The 18,282-nt window shown below is 35.1% G+C and overlaps 4 protein-coding genes and 1 long non-coding RNA gene across 7 annotated transcripts; 2 read left to right on the forward strand and 3 right to left on the reverse strand.

The window, feature by feature from the left end:
• Positions 1-762: 762 nt before the first annotated feature.
• On the reverse strand, positions 763-5,475 carry LOC116158597 (DNA excision repair protein ERCC-6-like). The gene is made up of 14 exons (XM_031471406.1): positions 5,256-5,475; positions 4,737-5,184; positions 4,371-4,599; positions 3,912-4,064; positions 3,733-3,860; positions 3,529-3,686; positions 3,273-3,470; positions 3,037-3,210; positions 2,843-2,989; positions 2,208-2,453; positions 1,958-2,161; positions 1,742-1,906; positions 1,078-1,690; positions 763-1,019 (listed from the first exon to the last, which is right to left on the reverse strand). The coding sequence occupies exons 1-14, from the start codon at positions 5,283-5,285 to the stop codon at positions 871-873; spliced, it is 3,042 nt and encodes a 1,013-aa protein (XP_031327266.1). The 5' UTR covers positions 5,286-5,475; the 3' UTR covers positions 763-870.
• A 1,345-nt stretch (positions 5,476-6,820) lies between these two features.
• On the forward strand, positions 6,821-7,855 carry LOC116158572 (40S ribosomal protein S12). The gene is made up of 4 exons (XM_031471370.1): positions 6,821-6,905; positions 7,038-7,067; positions 7,260-7,602; positions 7,759-7,855. Exons 2-4 carry the CDS (start codon positions 7,051-7,053, stop codon positions 7,819-7,821), a joined length of 423 nt encoding a protein of 140 aa, XP_031327230.1. The 5' UTR covers positions 6,821-6,905; positions 7,038-7,050; the 3' UTR covers positions 7,822-7,855.
• Positions 7,856-8,758: 903 nt separating this feature from the next.
• On the reverse strand, positions 8,759-10,590 carry LOC116158571 (derlin-1). The gene is made up of 4 exons (XM_031471369.1): positions 10,238-10,590; positions 9,917-10,187; positions 9,292-9,383; positions 8,759-9,240 (listed from the first exon to the last, which is right to left on the reverse strand). The coding sequence occupies exons 2-4, from the start codon at positions 10,176-10,178 to the stop codon at positions 8,833-8,835; spliced, it is 762 nt and encodes a 253-aa protein (XP_031327229.1). The 5' UTR covers positions 10,179-10,187; positions 10,238-10,590; the 3' UTR covers positions 8,759-8,832.
• Positions 10,591-13,491: 2,901 nt separating this feature from the next.
• On the forward strand, positions 13,492-14,733 carry LOC116159639. Of its 2 annotated transcripts, none has more exons than XR_004143023.1 (2): positions 13,492-13,761; positions 13,813-14,733. It is a non-coding gene; the product is annotated as an uncharacterized LOC116159639 (long non-coding RNA). The 2 variants fall into 2 exon arrangements; XR_004143022.1 differs by having other exon boundaries at positions 13,514-13,761; positions 13,816-14,733.
• A 930-nt stretch (positions 14,734-15,663) lies between these two features.
• On the reverse strand, positions 15,664-16,445 carry LOC116159638. Of its 2 annotated transcripts, XM_031472664.1 has the most exons (3): positions 16,344-16,442; positions 16,085-16,263; positions 15,664-16,029 (listed from the first exon to the last, which is right to left on the reverse strand). In XM_031472664.1, the coding sequence occupies exons 1-3, from the start codon at positions 16,352-16,354 to the stop codon at positions 15,680-15,682; spliced, it is 540 nt and encodes a 179-aa protein (XP_031328524.1). In that variant the 5' UTR covers positions 16,355-16,442; the 3' UTR covers positions 15,664-15,679. The 2 variants fall into 2 exon arrangements, with proteins under 2 accessions (XP_031328524.1, XP_031328522.1); XM_031472662.1 differs by having other exon boundaries at positions 16,085-16,445.
• Positions 16,446-18,282: the final 1,837 nt, after the last annotated feature.

Raw genomic sequence — 18,282 nt, forward strand, 5'->3', positions numbered from 1 at the left:
AGTAGGTACAATAGGATTTTTTGTAATGTTTGTGACCTTTTTGAATAAATCATTAATATTTAAAAATTTAAAAGTCTTTGAAAAAGCCACGTAGTCTAACTTGTTATTTAGACGGTTACACATACCATAAGAAAATTCAATCTCTAAAACTGGTTTGAAATATCTCTTACCGTTTTCGAATAATAAATTTTTAAAATTACCCCTGCAAATTCAGTTGTTGACATAAAAACTTGAATATCGACGAAGCCCTTGGAGGAAAGGGTCAACTATGGGGTATCGTTGTACTCCAAATTCGACGTAAAATCCGAAAATGTAGACAAAATAGGGAGTCCCTATTTAAAATAACAAAGTTGATGGCTACTTCCAGTATTTGCGGAAGTGGCGCCATCTAGAAAATATTTTAGTTCAATTCATCATGCGCCAAAACCCTTATATCTTTCTAACTGGCGGTCGTCAAGAATGACCCTACATGGGGTTTCAATAACTGTTCTGGTAGTAGTGCCTGTGGTTTTCCCTTTCTAGCATGAACATAGCGCCGTTCATATGGTTTGCTATCAACTGTTCGTCGCCAAAAAAACATGTACGTACGAACGAAAATACAAAGAAAACAATTCAATTGGTAAAAACACACAGAAATGAGAAAAGTATGCAGAAAGATAAAAAGCACAAGATTGACAGTTTTCAAGTCTTAATTTTTGCAATGTGGCGCTCAGACCAGAACAGTTATTGAATGCTTGTTACTTAAAACACTTAGACAAAACAATGCTCTAAAAAATTTAATTCAATATAGTAATAACAAAAAAAAAGAGAAAAAAGGGAATGTACAAAATGAATATCACAGCTCTGTTATTTAAAAAAATATGCTATAAACTACCATCTCCAATTACTCAATCGTGATTTCCTGAGTGCTTGTAGCGCTAATTCAGTTTTCTGCTGAGCTTCCCATTTCAATTTCATTTGGTTCTCTTTCCTATCTGAACATTGAACAATTGACTCATGTTCCAAAGCACCTTGAACACCTGTAATTGTTCAACAATTGGTTATTTATTAACTGAAAAATATTAAAAATGAAAGTACCTTTTTTTGTGAATAATTTTTCAAGAACATAGTCGTCTTGAGAACTTTTGCTACCGTCTTCCCTATTCTGATGCTTTTTGGTTTCCTTTTTCAGTAATCCTTCCACAACTTCTCCATCAACTATCCCTGATGTATCTACCTTAACGTCTAATTTCTTCCTACCCTTTGACTCTTTCTTTTCTTGGCCTTTTTTAACAGATTTCGGTTCCTCCACAATTGGTAACTCTTTTTTATTATTCTTCATTTTATGATATAACTCTGAGGTTTTCTCTGACAAGGCCAGAGCATTCGAGAAACTAACGTTAGTGCCAACATCATCGATTTTATTAACCACCTCTTCTTTCTTCTCTAACTTATTTCGATTTAATAACCTAAGTTCCATGGGAGACAGCTTCTTTAATACTTCTTTTTTTTGTAACTTTTGTAACCGTACCGCCTCTAACTCCTTTTGCTGTGAAGTTTTCTGTATTACATTACTTTCGGTGTTTTTATTACTAATGCTCTTTGCGATTTGTTGTGCTAAACTTCTCATCGCTTCTATCTTTGCATCTGAAAATTGCACGGAACTTTCGCCTTCATTTTTCTTCTCTTTCATTTTTTCTTGTAAACTGACCTACACACCGACATTTGAATTCAACATGCAATATGAATGTGAACTATTTACCCTAGAGTTGTGAAAAATATTCGTCGTTTCTGGATTCGAGCCATCGGCTGGCTCTGTAAAAGAAAATAAATCGTACAGATTGTTAGTTTTAAAAAACTTCTGGGTTTTTGGATCGAGCAGAACTTTGTTGCTAAGTAGCTGCTTCCACACTTGTCTCTGATACATCTGAAACATTTGCGATTAAAGTTAAAGCAACTTATGTCTCCATGAACACACTTTTTCCTCTATAGTACCGGCTGAAATGAGACGGTAGACTGTAACCTGTTTCTCTTGTCCTATCCTCCATGCTCGTTCCCTAGCTTGAGTGTCCGTAGCTGGATTCCAATCAGGATCGAATATTATAACCCTATTTGCACCCGTGAGATTAACACCCAATCCGCCAACTCTTGTTGTTAAAAGAAACACATCATAAGTGGAATCCTAAGGAACAGAAATGCTCAGGGATTTTGCTATTGTTTGATTATACCTCATTAAATTTGTTAATTAACGGCTGCCGTGAACTGATGCTCGTACCACCATCCATCTTCAAATACTTGTAACCTTGCTGATTTAAAAATTCTTCAAATATAGCTATCATAGTCCGAGCCTGCGTAAATAAAAGGACACGATGCTTTTGTTTTTTCCAAATTTTCAACAGAGCCGAGACGACCACCATTTTACCCGAACGTTTGTAGTAGCCAGGTTTGTCTTCTACACTTAGTTCACTGTTATTCTACAGTAGAAACAACATTTTATTCTCACTCAAAGATTATAATATAATATGTGTTAAGGGATTAACAGAGAACATAAATCATCTAAATTACGACACATTTCATTTGATATTAATACGCCGTACACCTCCATCAGCATTTAATCGACTACAAACAATTAGGTTTAAAAAAGATCGTTGGACATTTCTTCTCAGGCTTTACACTAATGGTCAAATAAAAAAAAACATTGTGCATCTCAATTCACTTGTTTTTCTGATTTGACCACTGTAATACTAAGAATAAATGCTTCATATTTGGTAATTTAACTGACTTTGTCGCTCCAATAAATTAGCAATAGTTCCAGCTTTAATTAGGAGTAGTTGTAGTGTAAGATATAGCAAGAATTACATACCCATGAATCATCATCTCCCAAATATAAATCTGGATGATTGCAAATTTTCCTTAACATGGTAATGGCCACTAAGACATTGGCACGAACATGATTTTCAGCAAACCAGTTCTTTCCCCTTCCTTTCAAAATCATTCCCACTTGATCACCCTGTACAAAATTTAGTTAAGGTTGGCCTTCAGCATCACACAGTTTACCATTAAGTAATTCTTATATAAATCCCTCTGCTCATCTGTCAGCGAACAGAACAAAACCTGTTCACTTTTATTAGGCAAGTGAATATATTTCTGGACCTCTTTCTTTGACCTTCTAAGCAAATGAGGTGATATCAGATCTTTTAGTGCTGTTGCTACAGACAGTGCAGTAGCTTCCTGAAAAATAAATCCCACTCACATATTACAATTCACATGTGGCAACACTGTCATGAACTTACCTGCATAGGCGTAGCATTAGTATATCCTCCCTGCATAATAGGAGTGGCAACATGCTCCATAAAAGTAGTCAAATTTCCCAACATACCCGGAACAATGAAATCAAATAAACTCCACAGCTCTTGTAAATTATTTTGCATGGGTGACCCAGTAAGCATAATACGATGGGGAGTAGTAAGCTGCTTAATCGCGATGCTCACCTGTAATGTGAACTTACAAGGTGCAAATATTTTACACAGAACTAACCGAGGAACTAACCTTTGCATTGTGATTTCGTATCTTATGTCCCTCGTCTAAGATGAGGTAATGCCAGGGTAATTCCGACAAATAGCCTTTGTATTTTAAAACTCCAGAATAGGTGGTAATCAGTATTCCTTTAGATTTGTTTATCTCTTTCATAAGTTGAGATTTGTTACCTGTCATTAACTAATTAAAAATATTTTGTGTTTGCTTTGATTTTACCAGTAAAGCTCCCTGACTGATGGAGAACAGCGACGCGAAATTCTGGAGCCCAATCGTGAAAATGTTTCACCCATTGATGAATAACGGTGGCGGGAACGACAATCAATGTTGCACCGAGGCCTGTATATCTAAATAGGTACATGCAATTACAGTAGGGGGAAATATACAATGGTTTATACCTTCCATGACTGGAAACTACACGGCTGTATTGCAGAGCTGCTAAAAATACAATTACTTGTACAGTTTTGCCTAAGCCCATTTCATCGCCTAGTAATCCACCTGTTGATTGTTGATGTATGTTCCATAACCATTTTACACCTTTTTGTTGATAACTGTAATTACCAATATACTAGAAATCCTTTTAAACATTCTACAAACTACACGAGTCATGTGTAAAATAGGTATTGAGGTATGTATGTGAACTCAAGCCTAGGTTGATGATCCAGGGTATTTCCTTACTTAGCTAATGTAACTCATATATGGAATTTTGCTCGGAATTTTGTTAGGTGGCTATGCAACACCAATTATTCCACTCAAAATGACACAGGAATTACACAGGGACATCAAAAAAGAAATTCAAACATACAAGAGACTCTCTGGGCACCGTAAGCCTCAGGTCACTACTCTAACCAGCGTACCTATATAAATCATTCCACATTTTATAAGGCACTTTGAAGCTAGCACTTATTTGAACATAATCAGGTGTTTCTTCACTTTGTTCCCTTTGCGTTTTCTCAAGCTCCTTGTAATATTCATCAAGTCTAGACTTAAAGAATTTAATGCATCCATCATCCCGAACCCTCTGAACATTTATATTTTTCAGTTGTCTTTGTTTCGTTGCTGTTGGCAGGGATTCCTGCTCCTCACCTAAAAAATGCCACATATCACAAACACTCTTCCAGTATGTATTCTAAAGTTCATTCTGATCAAAGATGGTGAACAAAACCACCCAGTAAAGAATGAAGTGAATAACATCACAAATTGCAGCTATGAGCTCAACATACCAGAAGATAAACAATCGTCAGACGGTTCATATTCGCTTCCTGAACAACTTGCTTCTCTATTGTTTCTCGGCTTTTTACATTTCTGCACAGTAATATGTTGAGCTTTGCGTTTTGTACCTGTTGATGTGCAACTCTTCGGAAGTGTAGAAGATGCTGTTTTGCTTTCATCACTTACGGTCCGACAACGTCTATATTCATGATGTTTCTTTAATTCCTCCTGTCTCTTAATATACGACTTAATATCTAAATTTAAGCTTGTTGTGGCAGTCTTAATTAACTCTACGGATTGTATTTCACCATCCTCCAATTCACCATTGGTGGCCGAAGTAGCATTATTCAATATTTCTAGTTCTTTCAATGCTTGCTGTTCTAAGACCTCTTGTGATTCTCCCCACACATTTAATTTTTGCAATTCGTCCATCTCAATAATCGAGCCATGGTCGTTATTCTGTAAAAAGGTAATTAGTGTGTAAGGGAGTAAACTGTGTAACTTATCTCTTGTGTATGAACACTACTAACCTGAGAAGCAGGAGGGATAAGTTCTGACATTATTATTAACCAGAGTAATTAACAGCTGTCATGAAACTTCACCATTCGCGTCTGCTAAGATTAAAGTAAAAATTCTGTGCTTGTGTTTTAACGTATTACACAAAATACTACCAGTTGAAACTTGAAATTGAAACAATTTGAGGTTAATATTGCACGACAATGTTGCATTCATATATATAAGAGAAGTATATATGGTTGCATTATATACATATATATAAGAGAAGTATATATATGATTATATATATGCCATGTTGTTGTTGCTACATGCATACAAGGTGATCTTTTATATACTCCGCAGGATTTATACAGAACAAAAACTGGTATAAGTCCATCATATCATTTGTAAGCAAACTCGAAGCTAAGTTCTAACACCTTGTGACACCATAATAAAGCAGTACTGCCTCAACAAATTTGATACTTAGTTATGAGTCTTTTGTTAGAATGTTCAAAATTGACCTGTGAAGTCACAAACAAATTTATAACGAACTGTGTGAAATTCACGAACCTCTTTTTTTTTAAGAGGTCCGTGGTGAAATTGTATTGGGGATCTTAAATATAGAAAACGTAACCACATTCTACTGCTAATATCTTCTAAAAAGTTAAGAAATTATAGCCCGTATGAATAAAAGGAAGCAATAAATGCTTATACTTGCAAAATTCAAAGTAAATTGTAATGTTCCCTCTGATGGAGAGAACATTTAGGGAAAAGAACCACTCTTGAAGATGACTTAAAACTTTATTTACAACTTAACACCTACCTATATCTACTACATTACGATTATTACTGACTGCACGCAACGCTTTACTTAATCAGTGAATTAGGTAATAATTAATTGTCACGTCATGCGCAAATCAATATTTTATATTCTTATTCCATTACAAAATACTCGTAACTGCCCCTTCATAGTGGTCTGTTTAGCATGGTTTAGCAGCGCTGCACTGCGTCCTGTCCTGCTGCTCAGCAGCGCTGCTAAGTTCCCCAGTGTGAAGGAGAAGGAGCACTTACGAGTATTTTACTTTTATTCATACGGGCCTATAACTTGAACGATTGACAAGTTTATTTAAGTACTATGCGATCAAAAATATGAGTAGCTGTCGAAGTACCTTTGGAATTTTTGTTTACATGGAAAATCGTACATACTTAACTTGACAATAGAATTCGACTCGACAGCAACTCATTTTTGAAATTTTGATCGCCCGTTATCTACATTATAGAATACAAAATCTTGACACTTTGGATATCTTTCATATCGTGTCATACATTTTGTACCTATAGTAATGTAGTTGGCATATTAATTGTTTTAAAAGACAAGTTTGTAAAAATGGTCAAAATAGAAATATTTTTTAAAATTATTGCCTTTATTTCCACTGTTAAAAACGTGTCTGTACATCCCAGTACAAAGACATTCGTCAGTGCTCAATAACACTTTTTTTTAGCAAAGTTTATACTTCAGTATCAGTATAATCAATGGCAAGAAGTGAATGGTAAAACGACCCAATTAATTCGTTATGTTTGAATCATCCTGTATAAAACTGATTAGAAAGTTGGTGGTGGCACTGCAGCTCCATGGCTACTCGCGGCAACTTCATGTACTTCCTTTTGGTGCGTCTATACGTCAGGTAAATGTTTTGTTGTAGAACTTAATCCGAGTTATTTCAAGGAATTTAGGAACATCGTGATTTATTTATATTCAAATTAGTGATATATAGTTTAGAATATCCCAGTAATGTCTAACTTTCGTTTTATTTCAGATAAATCACAATTATGTCGGACGCTGAAGTGTGAGTACTTTACCTAACCTATAAGCATTTCCTGGCTTTCTTTCCATAATGATGAGATAATTAGCAGGCTCCCTCTACTGAGGAACCCGTTATTATTACCATGCTGTAATTTCTGCTACCTGATGTTAAAACTAACATAAATTATGTATCGTTGGCGCTTTGCATGTTTGTTAAAGGAAATTGTACTTGCAGGGACGAAACTACGTACTCGAGACCCACCAGTGGGGGCTCCATGGACGTAAATCAGGCACTGCAGGAAGTTTTAAAGATTGCTTTAATTCACGACGGTGTCCTGCGTGGTTTACATGAAGCGGCGAAGGCTCTCGACAAAAGGCAGGCAGTCCTATGTATTTTAGCAGAGAATTGCAATGAACCCATGTTCAAAAAGCTAGTATCAGCTTTGTGCGCCGAACATCAAATCCCTCTCATCAAAGTGGACAACAACAAAAAATTGGGCGAATGGGCTGGTTTATGTAAAATAGACAACACAGGCAAAGCGCGTAAAGTTGTTGGATGTTCGTGTGTTGTTATAAAAGTGAGTACTTTTTCAATTAATAGCAAAATTAGTTGTAGCGGGTAGATTTGTTACTACCTAAGATACTACAATTATATAGCTTCAATCATTCACAAAATTGAAACATTTTTAAAGACCCAGCTGTTAAACTTGACTAAACAGTGATTTTTTTTCTAGGATTTTGGTGAAGAGTCGCCAGCACTAGATATCCTCCAGGAATATCTTAAGAATGCAAAATAATTGTTTTATAGGATTTAATAAATTATAAAATACCTGTATTTTTTTATTTATATGGTTTTGCTACCTAAAACGATATTGTTGCTTGCTGTAGTTCGTAAAAATTATTTAGTAGTCCAGTATTTTTAAACGTAATAGATATAATTATTGTATTTTCAACTGTTTTGCAGTTTATGAGTTCTGAAATACTGTATTATATCGCATTGTTCCAAAGGAAGAAAGTAGCTTGCATTTCTTCATCAAATTTGAAATCTAAAATTGGACCATGCAAATGGCTTTACATTTCTGAGAGCCTGTCCATGTTTTCTCAAGTGATTTCTTTAGTATTTGTGAAAATGACCACAATTTCCTGTAAAACGTATTGGACCTCTCTCACTTGTATACAATGGGTCGTATGAATAAAAGTAAGCAAATGCTTATACTTGCAAAACTCAAAGTAAATACTCGTAACTGCCCCTTCATACTGTTCTGTTTAGCAGCGCTGCACTGCGTCCTGTCCTTCTGCTTAGAAGGGCTGCTAAGTCGCCCAGTGCGAAGGAGCACTTACGAGTATTTACTTTTATTCATACGACCCAATGTATTGTTTTACTTTTTGTACTTCCTTTCTATAACTGGGGATACCGAGTTGGTAGAGTCATAGGCAAAATATTTGTTGGTAGTGCCTTTGTTTAATCATGGAAGGTTAGTACCAAGACTGGCCTGGTACCTTGGGTGAAAAGTAGTACAGGGCGCCGACATGGTCTGCACTTAAGAGGGTGAGAAAATGGTTTAATATTTGTCATCCATTGCTTAATATTCTCTGGTGTCCTATGAAGAGATGTAATTTATAGGAAAATAATATTTTACGAGCGTATCCTTATATGTTTAGGTATGGGTTAAAGTATGTAGGAAAGTATATTTTTAAAATACAAAAAAACATCATCGAAAAGAAATAATTATAGATATTAACCTAAATCATTTATTTAAAAAATGGATTAAATAAAATTAACAATGTGACCATTCTACACTCACACACTAATTTCCCCCAAGAACATTCCCTCTACCCCAATTGTGTCCCCCTCTAAATAAACCACCTCTAGTAGCGGGAGGAGGACGTGGAGCTCTTTGAGGAGGTTGTCCGAATCCATGCACTCCTCCGAAATTGTCTGGAAACCACTCCTTAAGAATAGATGGCGTCTGGAGTAATACTGGCCCTCCGAGCTCTTGGGGATATTTAAACATCAGGAAGAAGTATAGATGGCCAATCAGAATACCAATTATTTCGTACAGACCACCACCGGAAATGACCATGTTAAATGCTAATAACACCCATGGCAAATACATCGCCTTAAATCTTGTTCCGAACCAGAAATTAACAATTACATCTTTATTAAGTTGACACCAAATGTACAGAATCGATAACACCATAGGATCGAGTAATAACTAAAAGAGGTGATTTGTTTTAATGATTCTTAAACGCTACCGACTACTTACCGGTATTTCTGCGATTAAACCGACAATCACGCAGCAAATCCAATTGAAAATCAGCATAAAGAAATAATCGGCTGGTTTACCACTGTACTGATCTGAAACATGAAATAAAAATATATGGGTGCTTTCTAAAAACAGTCTGTGTATTTCTTGTATAGGTGTTCTATTAGTCGCTTATTTTGACAATATTTAAAGAATCATAATGATTTTTTGGAAAATTAAAAATAGTCAACATTAACTACATTATTAACAAAAAATGGACGTATTGGGCGTATAAAAACAAATTAAATTTTTTGGTGAACTTCATTGGACAAATAGCTGTGTATCACAATACAAAATTGCCTTCTGTAAAATTTGCGATCACTAATTGTTTTTAAATAAAAAAATTATTTGAATATATCAAATAAAGGTGTCGAAGTTGTTAACGAACATTCACACACTTCTTCTAACCGAATCATATTTCAGTGTTCCTTGCACCAGACGGCCTTGTTTGTTTAGAAAATTATCAAAACTTACAGTGACAGTAGGATTGGCAACGTTTTTATCCTATACCCGTATTACGTACTACCATCTCAATGTGAATACCATTATAGTATTTATAGTTAGTTAATAAACTGACGTTACTTACCAGTTTCTAATCGACGAGAATAATTGTAGAGAAAATATAAATTAATCAAAAAATGAAATCCACTTCCCGGACTAAGAGGATAATAAAATAAACATGTGAACAACCTCCATATCTGAAACCGTGTCAATGGTTCATATAAAAGGATCATAGTATGCGGCCGAAATATTCCTATTCGTCCGGCTAACGTAAATCCCACGGTTAAAGTCAACCAGTACCTTGTAAAGAAAGGTACTGATCGAAACCAATCTCCCAAATCAGACATACTTATTTTCTAAAACAGATTGATTATAGATGCAAATCCAATGATAATTATTCACTCACATTTTCTTAATAAACAAACTTCACTTATAAATCTCTTGGAGTGTGTTTCTCATAATAAAGTTTTCAGATTACAACACATTAGTGCATGTGAAATAATAATTCCGCAGGGACACGTGTATGTCAACAGTTGGTTGTGCTTGTAAAGAAGACACTACAATTCAGCTACTTATGCGGTCTATTCGGTTCGAAATTAAACTTTGGTGGTTATCACTAGCGTTCATTGATATGCATTTACAATAAATTTTAAATCGTATAAATAAGATCAGCAATAAATTTTAAAAAAAACACATAATTCATGAACTTTCAATATGACCAACAAATTTTCTTGACAGCTGATGTGGAAGTGGAACTGAAGCTGGTGCCGGAATTTAAGATAAAAGTGGAGACACCAATTTAGCAAATGCGGCACCCATGGAGCTTTACGATCATATACAGGGTGGTGCACCCTAAGTAGGAACATAGATTTAACATGGGAAATGAGTTTTATGCAATATCCTGCCCTACTGTACATTTTACAGAAAAAACTGTAGAGTTTAAAGTTGTTCAGAATTAAAAGGTGCATATAACACTGTTTTTACATGTTTTATGAAGCTTTTGGTAGGTATGCCTGAAAATTTAAAAATAAATTTGACTATTCAATTCATCTAACATTTGTCACATTTCGACCAGTGAAATGTCGAGATTTCAAATTGTTGAGCCAATGGGAACGAATTATAGTGACAATTTCACGTGTGGTATTTCAGCGACAATTCAACTCATGTATAAAAAAACGCATAAGCCGCGGTGCAATTGTCACTTTGACAGTGGCAAAAGTTACCTGCAACTTTTCCAGCGACAAATGCACTAGTGGTTTTTTCACTATTCATTTTCGAACCAATTATCGCATTATCCTTTCCCATATGACTAGTTTGACGTCTGTCAATAATTGATTAGTTTGGTGAATTTCTTGTTCGTTAAATTGTCCTGCCGAATTACACTCGAGGCTTGTATTTAAACTGAGTAAATTTTTGTTGTTGCAATTCAAATCTGTTTCCTTTTAGCAATTGGACTCGAAAAACTGTCAACCTAAAAATGCTCCACCTGCGGTGTCGCATTTTTATTATTTGACAGTTTTTCTCGTCTAATTGCTAGGCAACAGATTTTCATTACCTAAACAACCCAAATTTACTCGGTAAAATACAAACCTCTTGTGCAATTATAATTTCTTGTTCGTTAAATTGTCACTTTGACCGCAAAAGTTACCTGCAACTTTTCCAGCGAGTGGTTTTTTCACTTATTCATTTTCGAACCAATTATCGCATTATTTCCCATATGACTGACGTCTGTCAATAATTGATTAATTGGTGAATTTCTTGTTCGTTAAATTGTCCTGCCGAATTACACTCGAGGTTTGTATTTAAACCGAGTAAATTTGGGTTGTTGCAATTCAAATCTGTTTCCTTTTAGCAATTGAACTCGAAAAACTGTCAACCTAAAAATGCTCCACCTTCGGTGTCGCATTTTTATTAGTTGACAGTTTTTCTCGTCTAATTGCTAGGTAACAGATTTTCATTACCTTAACAACCCAAATTTACTCGGTAAAATACAAACCTCTTGTGTAATTATAAGTGATAATTTCACGTGTGGTATTTCAGCGACAATTCAATGCGATTATTCAATGACATTTGTCAAACTTCCACCAGTGAAATGTAGCGAAATTTTGTCGTATTAACCGGAACATTCTGCTTAGTTTGTTAATCAATTTCGACAACCGACTTATCACCACATCTTTTAATTTAATCACTCATAACGAATTAGCTTGGAGCACAAAAGTTCGAATAGAATCAATAGCAAAATGAAAAGCAACTTCCGTAATTTATTTTGACGTTTATTGTTGTCATGGAAATACATTCGCGTGGGTAATTATGCTTAATTTTTCTTTGGATTCATTGAATAGTCCTCCGAATACCATTCGTAGTCTAAGTATTTGTATATTATTTTTGAGCTGCTGCTCCACTCATGCTAGTTACGCTTTTTAATACCACTCGCGCAAGCGCTCGTGGTATTAATCAGCGTAACTAGCATTCGTGACAGCAGCTCAAAAATATTCGACAATACTTCGACTACTTATGGTATTATATATGAACATTTCTGTTATTAGTAGCAATTCATAAAACAACAAAAGTCATGGCTATTGTTTGAATGTAACCAATTCGAGTTAAGGTACTGTCCAGATTTCTATTTTATTCTATTAACTTACAAGGAACATGAAAAAAAATCTATAAAGGATTTAGGAATTATATTTGACTTCAAATTAACATTCACAAGCCATGTTAACTCAATAAGTAGTTAATAGTGCCTCAAAACTGTTGGGTTTTATCTTTAGGAACTGTTCGACATTCCACAACGTTAAAGCCTTGAATACGTTATATTTTTCGATTGTCAGATCTAAGCTGGAATATGAATCCTTAATTTGGAGACCGCATATATTGTACATGTTTTGGAGCGAGTTCAGCGGAAATATTACCCCCCAACAAAGCTTTGGTTATTACAGGCCCATAGCCGGGGGTGGCCAGATGGGGCTGACTCGGCCCGGCTGAGGCTCAACTAGAACCGTGATCTTGCCCCCATACTGGCTATTACGGTTTTTATTTTACCACCATCAGAAAGCTGAGAAAAGAGAAATTGCATAATTAAGTGCTAAATTAATCACTTTTGCTGAACACATTTATTTAAATTAAACCCGGCATTCTACTAGTTCAGGGCGATGGTGCAGAAGCAGAACACTATTCCACAAAGGTGCCAGAAATAACAAGGAAGCAATGTGATTAGTTCGAATTAAGTGCTAATTGAACTACAAATGTTAAAATAGATAGGTAAGTATATAATTATAAGTTTTTACTTCTATTGCAGTGGAGAACGTTATCTGATATTTTTCGCCTCTAACATATCATTTTGGAATTAACATTTGGTTCGATGATCTACGAAACAGCTCACGAAGACCGTAGGTACCTCTTTGTATTTGGGTCACCTTTATTGAAGTATTGTGCTGGCCGGGTTTGCTCTACAGCGTAATAGGGTACAATTTGGAAAAAGTAGCACCAGAACTTCCTAAGTTGTAACATGAGGGAGGATTAGAAACTATACTTTTAGTGGGGTGGGCAATTCAATTGTTGACAAAGGTACCCGTACATTTTTATAGGTAGTAAGTACCAAAAACGACAACGAAATTTGCGTGCAAATGAGCTTCAAACTTGTACCTAACATTACTGGAGCATAAATCTGGCGATAACAAAATTCCTTTGTGATTTCTACGTTTGTTAGCGTATAGCACCTAATTCCCTTCCCCTAATCGTCACGTGATAAAAGATAAATATTATCATGAATTGGAACTTGATCAAATACATTTATCGCAGGTAAACTCGCGCATACCAAACCTTGCTATTTGTACCAATTCATGAAGTATAATATGAAACAAGCGTTGTGTTTCTGTTGTTACAAAGGTAACAATGACAAAGACGCGATAATATATAAAAACAAAGGTGGTAAGGTTTTTCATGCATGTTACTTTCAGTCTGTAATATTGCAATTCAAAGCAGGGGTCCAAGTTTCTAGGAACAGTGGAAGCTCTGCATCAGAGGTGTACGAAATGAGTACCATCCCCAATGGTATTTCACCAAGAATGAGGACGCAGTCTAATTCGTCAACGTTTAGCGCCAAATCGTTTTATAGTGCCAAGTCTACATTAACAAATGATGGGGATTTTTACAGTGTGTGCAGTGGCGATTCTGTCGAAACATTTAAAAATTCAAATCTAAACATTAAGTAAGTGAATATGGCTGATTAAAATTAATACTCTTGTGAATGTCCTAGGTAAAACTTCTACCTATGTAGTTCACACGTTTTCGATATACGTTGCAATCGAAGATCTGAAAACTATCAACACACTTATCTATGTTCATAGTTCAAAATCTTACCTACGTTCGTAATAATAGATAGTAATAAATATTGTGATACAGGGAATTAAAAGTGCAAATGACTACAGAACATGTTTGCATAGACTAGCATATTGTAAACAGGCACTATCTTATAGTTGAATCCTGACTGGGAGATCTTCCTTTTCTGAAATAGGTGTATCTGTCTACCACGCTCAGTCCAAGGGATTTTCTAAAATTGTGTCGGCTCGGATATATTTATCTATTTTGTTTTGAATTAGTTACTTGTAATATAATAGCAAAAGAAATGGAATTCAGATTGCGTAGGTAGGCAGGTACAACATACCTCGGTATGTTTCTGAAGCGCTAGATTAGTAGGTTCTATTGAATACTGTATCAGTACCAATCACGTAGAGTAGAAAGTGTCATATCATTATGGAACTTTCCAAAAGTCCCAATAATGGCCAAATAAATTACAATTTATGTACTTATTTGCATTAGGTTAATTTTAATTAAGTAGTAATAATTAATTGTTAGAATAGATATATAAAGTTACAACATTAGAAATTTATTATTTTTGAAGTTTTAAGCATTTATAACTATATGTTACGGAATCTAAGTACATTACCCCACAAAAGATGTACGTATAATACGCACATAAACTTGCGATTTTTTTAAATGCACACCTCATATTCCAATATTTTACCTTCTTTTCTACACCACCGGTCTATCAATCCCGAAATTTCAAGTGACTGTCTTCCCAATTGCAACTTCATGGTAGTAAAATGTTTGCTTACTGCACACAACACATAGGTACGTATTTTTACCGCATATGAACTAAATGAAACCCGTTGGTCTATTAATTCGTGATACTGCATTTCAAATGCAAAATAAATCGACCGTTTTATCGCATAAAACTTTTCCGTACTCATGGCGCTCTGGATTCTGTGCCCACAATTATATATGGCAGACTTCAAATTCGTGGCTCTGTATTGGAAAATTCGCAACAGTGTGGACTAAAGAGGGCAAAGTTGCCCCTTTCTGGTGACTAAAAAAACGCTTTTCAAGTTTTTGAAAAATTTTTGAAAATAATTGAGCTGAAAATGTCAAATGTTGTTTTCATTTTCTCTATATTAAATGATCAGAAAGGAACGGTTCCCGTTAGCACCTTTTATGGGCACTTTTCCCCAAAGAATCTGAATTTATTATCAGAATTTCCATAGCACGCTCGATGTAGAAGCTATTAGTTTGTTATTTCTTTTGGCGCCATATTGGATTTTTACGGAGTGAAATAGAAGACAAAAAAATAAAAATAATGACGTGTCATAAATATACCTAAACATAATTTTCAAAAAAAAATAGAAAATACGATTTCCTATTTCATATACCTACTTATTGCAAAGAGACTTGTTCAAAGTAGCTATACCCGACCTCTGCTGATCCGCACCGCACCATTTCATCTTATAGCTAAAACTTTTCATACACTTCATTGTACAAAAATAACACGGAAAATAGTGATTTGCCTAAATTATAGTTTAATTTTAGCATAGACAGCTATAAAATCTTTAGTATCACCCACTTCTTGAAAGTCGCACAATTCCCACGCATCTTTTAATTTTGGTTTAAACGGATCCGGATCTGTGTGAGTTCCACGTCCAGGACCTGGTCCTATAATCATAATAACGTTTCCGGCATAAGCATTGACATAATCTTGAAAAGCTGGACCATTGTTAAAATAGCAGAACAACAATGCGTGGTCTTCTTTTAAATCATTACTTTGTATTGGCATACTTGGGAATTTAACTGGAATGAATTGGGGCATGGAATATTTACTAGTCCACCATTCTTTATTTACTTCAATTCCTATTACCGAAAAATCTGCAAAGTAGGTGAATTAGTTTTTTTAATCCATTTGCGAAATATATGTACTTACTACTAAAGCTATGAATTAACCATTCCAGTAATCCCGTTCCGCAACCAATTGAAATAATTCCTTTAAGATTGTATTTTTCAATTACACCTTGAACAAACTGCAAATTTTTTTTAGTGGGCCATACCCATAATAACTTTGTAGTAACCGCATTTTTCGATTCGTCACTTATATCCAATATTCTTTTCCAATTATTTTGGGAATATAAAGAAACTATTACATCGATAACATGGTCTTCCATTTTACAGTTAGATATACCTACCTATGGTACATACGTAGGTAGGTACTTAAACAGAATGCGTGTTACTACAATTAAATTGGCAAAACTTTTGACCCTGTACCAATACCTACCTACCTATGTTACATGATTAATATATTTAAGTCTAATTTTAAAACATCGAACGATTTGGCTATTACTTGATTCTAAATATACCTACACTTAATTACCTGAACACGTTATTGAATTGCATTTCATTTTCAACATTTCGGATAGGTATACACGGAGCGCTTACACTTCCAAGCATTGTAGATGCATAAAACAATTATGCATACCTAACTTTTGCATCTTTATAAACCAACTTGATTTTATATTGTCCATGAGTAATTTTGCGATTGTAGGATGATTCGCCCCCGAAAATTCGCCCCGGTAAATTCGCCCCTGGAATATTCGCCCCCAAGAAAACTCGCCCCCAAGTAAATTCGCCCCGGACTGTTCGCCCCAGAAAGATTCGCCCCGGAAAATTCGCCCCCGGCAAATTCGCCCCCGACAAATTCGCCCCCGGTGATTTCGTTCCCGTAGGATTCTCCCCATAAGATTTATTAATCATTGGAGGTAACAGGGCCAGCAGTTCATAAAATGAATGTTGTTTAATTTTAATTTTTTTTTGTAATAACTGTGTATATAAAGGGGTAGAATAATAGCACTCAAATACCTGTTAACTAAAATATGAATAGGTAATTAAGGTAAGGTTGAATAAAGTAAATCTGAAAATCAAACTGACAACAGCAAAAAAGGAACTCTTATGGCATCAGTAATCCGTATTGTCATTTTTATACTTACATAATAATAGGACACAAAGTATTTACTAAATTTTTGGTAAATGGTCAACGTTCAACATTTTTTGATCTCTAGTGGATACTTTGGACATTTTAAAACTTTTATGGCATTTGCACATTTTTTACCAAAATTCTCAAATTTAAGGCTGATCCGACGGGCTGAATTTGGAACGAGTACAAGAGTACCGTATAGCAGACTAACTAATATAAATATATAAGCAAAATTTTTTTTATATTTTAAAGAAATGGGACGTTTCGAGTTAGATTTTTTTAGATTATTTTAATTATGATTTGATACTTCAGCAAACTTCATCAATGTTGGTGTTTTTCAACACAAATTTACATCAAATCTGGGCCAATTTTCAAATGTAAGTCTAAAGAAAGAATCATCCTTTGTTTATACATTGATGCCAAAAACATTTCAATACATCCATAAATGGCTGAGTATTTATAGACTCCTTTGTAAACGCAATTTGTTGTAAAATGTATTGTAAACATATGGTTCACGTTGAACCGTTGAATCAGCCTTTTACAGGTGAAAAACGATTGAATATGAACAATTTCGAGTTGTCAGTCTCGTCGTATTGAGTTCCAAATATCGTCATTTTTGCAAATATTTATTTAATTAATTTAAACCAACCTATTACTTCCGAGGGTTAATAAATGTAATGGGGCGAATGCTACGGGGGCGAATTTGTCGGGGCGAATTTGTTGGGGGCGAATTTACTGGGGGCGAATATTCTGGGGGCGAATTTACTTGGGGGCGAATTTACTTGGGGGCGAATATTCCGGGGGCGAATTTTCCGGGGCGAATTTACCGGGGCGAATCTTCCGGGGCGAATTTACCGCACACCAATTTTGCGTATACCTAAGCTAAAACTAGAGCTCAAACTTTTAGAAGAATAAATAACTAGCGCCTTGCCTGATGACATCGAAGAATGTTTACAATTGGAAAAATCATATTTCCGTATTAAAATATTAAGAATTGTAGGTGTAGCAATGTTATGTGTTGCATACCGTACACTCTACGACGAACCGGCACGTTAGTAACTTCATCATCGACAAAACTGTTTTTCTTTTATCATAGTCCATCGCTAGTTAGACAAAAAACTCGTGAAAACAGAATCTTTATAATTTAATTTTTT

Source organism: Photinus pyralis, unplaced genomic scaffold (assembly GCF_008802855.1).
Source record: "Photinus pyralis isolate 1611_PpyrPB1 unplaced genomic scaffold, Ppyr1.3 Ppyr1.4_LG1, whole genome shotgun sequence".
Classification (NCBI taxonomy): Eukaryota; Metazoa; Arthropoda; class Insecta; order Coleoptera; family Lampyridae; genus Photinus; species Photinus pyralis.

Excerpts from the sequence above, each read along its gene's own strand:
- LOC116158571 (XM_031471369.1), bottom strand. The coding sequence starts at position 10,178 with ATGTCTGATTTGGGAGATTGGTTTCGATCAGTACCTTTCTTTACAAGG. Across the intron at positions 9,384-9,916 it reads TTCTCGTCGATTAGAAACTG|ATCAGTACAGTGGTAAACCA; the intron begins GTAAGTAACGTC and ends TTCATGTTTCAG. Across the intron at positions 9,241-9,291 it reads GTTTAATCGCAGAAATACCG|TTATTACTCGATCCTATGGT; the intron begins GTAAGTAGTCGG and ends CACCTCTTTTAG.
- LOC116159638 (XM_031472662.1), bottom strand. The coding sequence starts at position 16,322 with ATGGAAGACCATGTTATCGATGTAATAGTTTCTTTATATTCCCAAAAT. Across the intron at positions 16,030-16,084 it reads GTTAATTCATAGCTTTAGTA|ATTTTTCGGTAATAGGAATT; the intron begins GTAAGTACATAT and ends CCTACTTTGCAG.
- LOC116158572 (XM_031471370.1), top strand. Across the intron at positions 7,603-7,758 it reads GTTCGTGTGTTGTTATAAAA|GATTTTGGTGAAGAGTCGCC; the intron begins GTGAGTACTTTT and ends TTTTTTTTCTAG.
- LOC116158597 (XM_031471406.1), bottom strand. The coding sequence starts at position 5,285 with ATGTCAGAACTTATCCCTCCTGCTTCTCAG. Across the intron at positions 4,065-4,370 it reads ATGTGGAATGATTTATATAG|TTATCAACAAAAAGGTGTAA; the intron begins GTACGCTGGTTA and ends TGGTAATTACAG. Across the intron at positions 3,471-3,528 it reads TACGAAATCACAATGCAAAG|GTGAGCATCGCGATTAAGCA; the intron begins GTTAGTTCCTCG and ends TTCACATTACAG.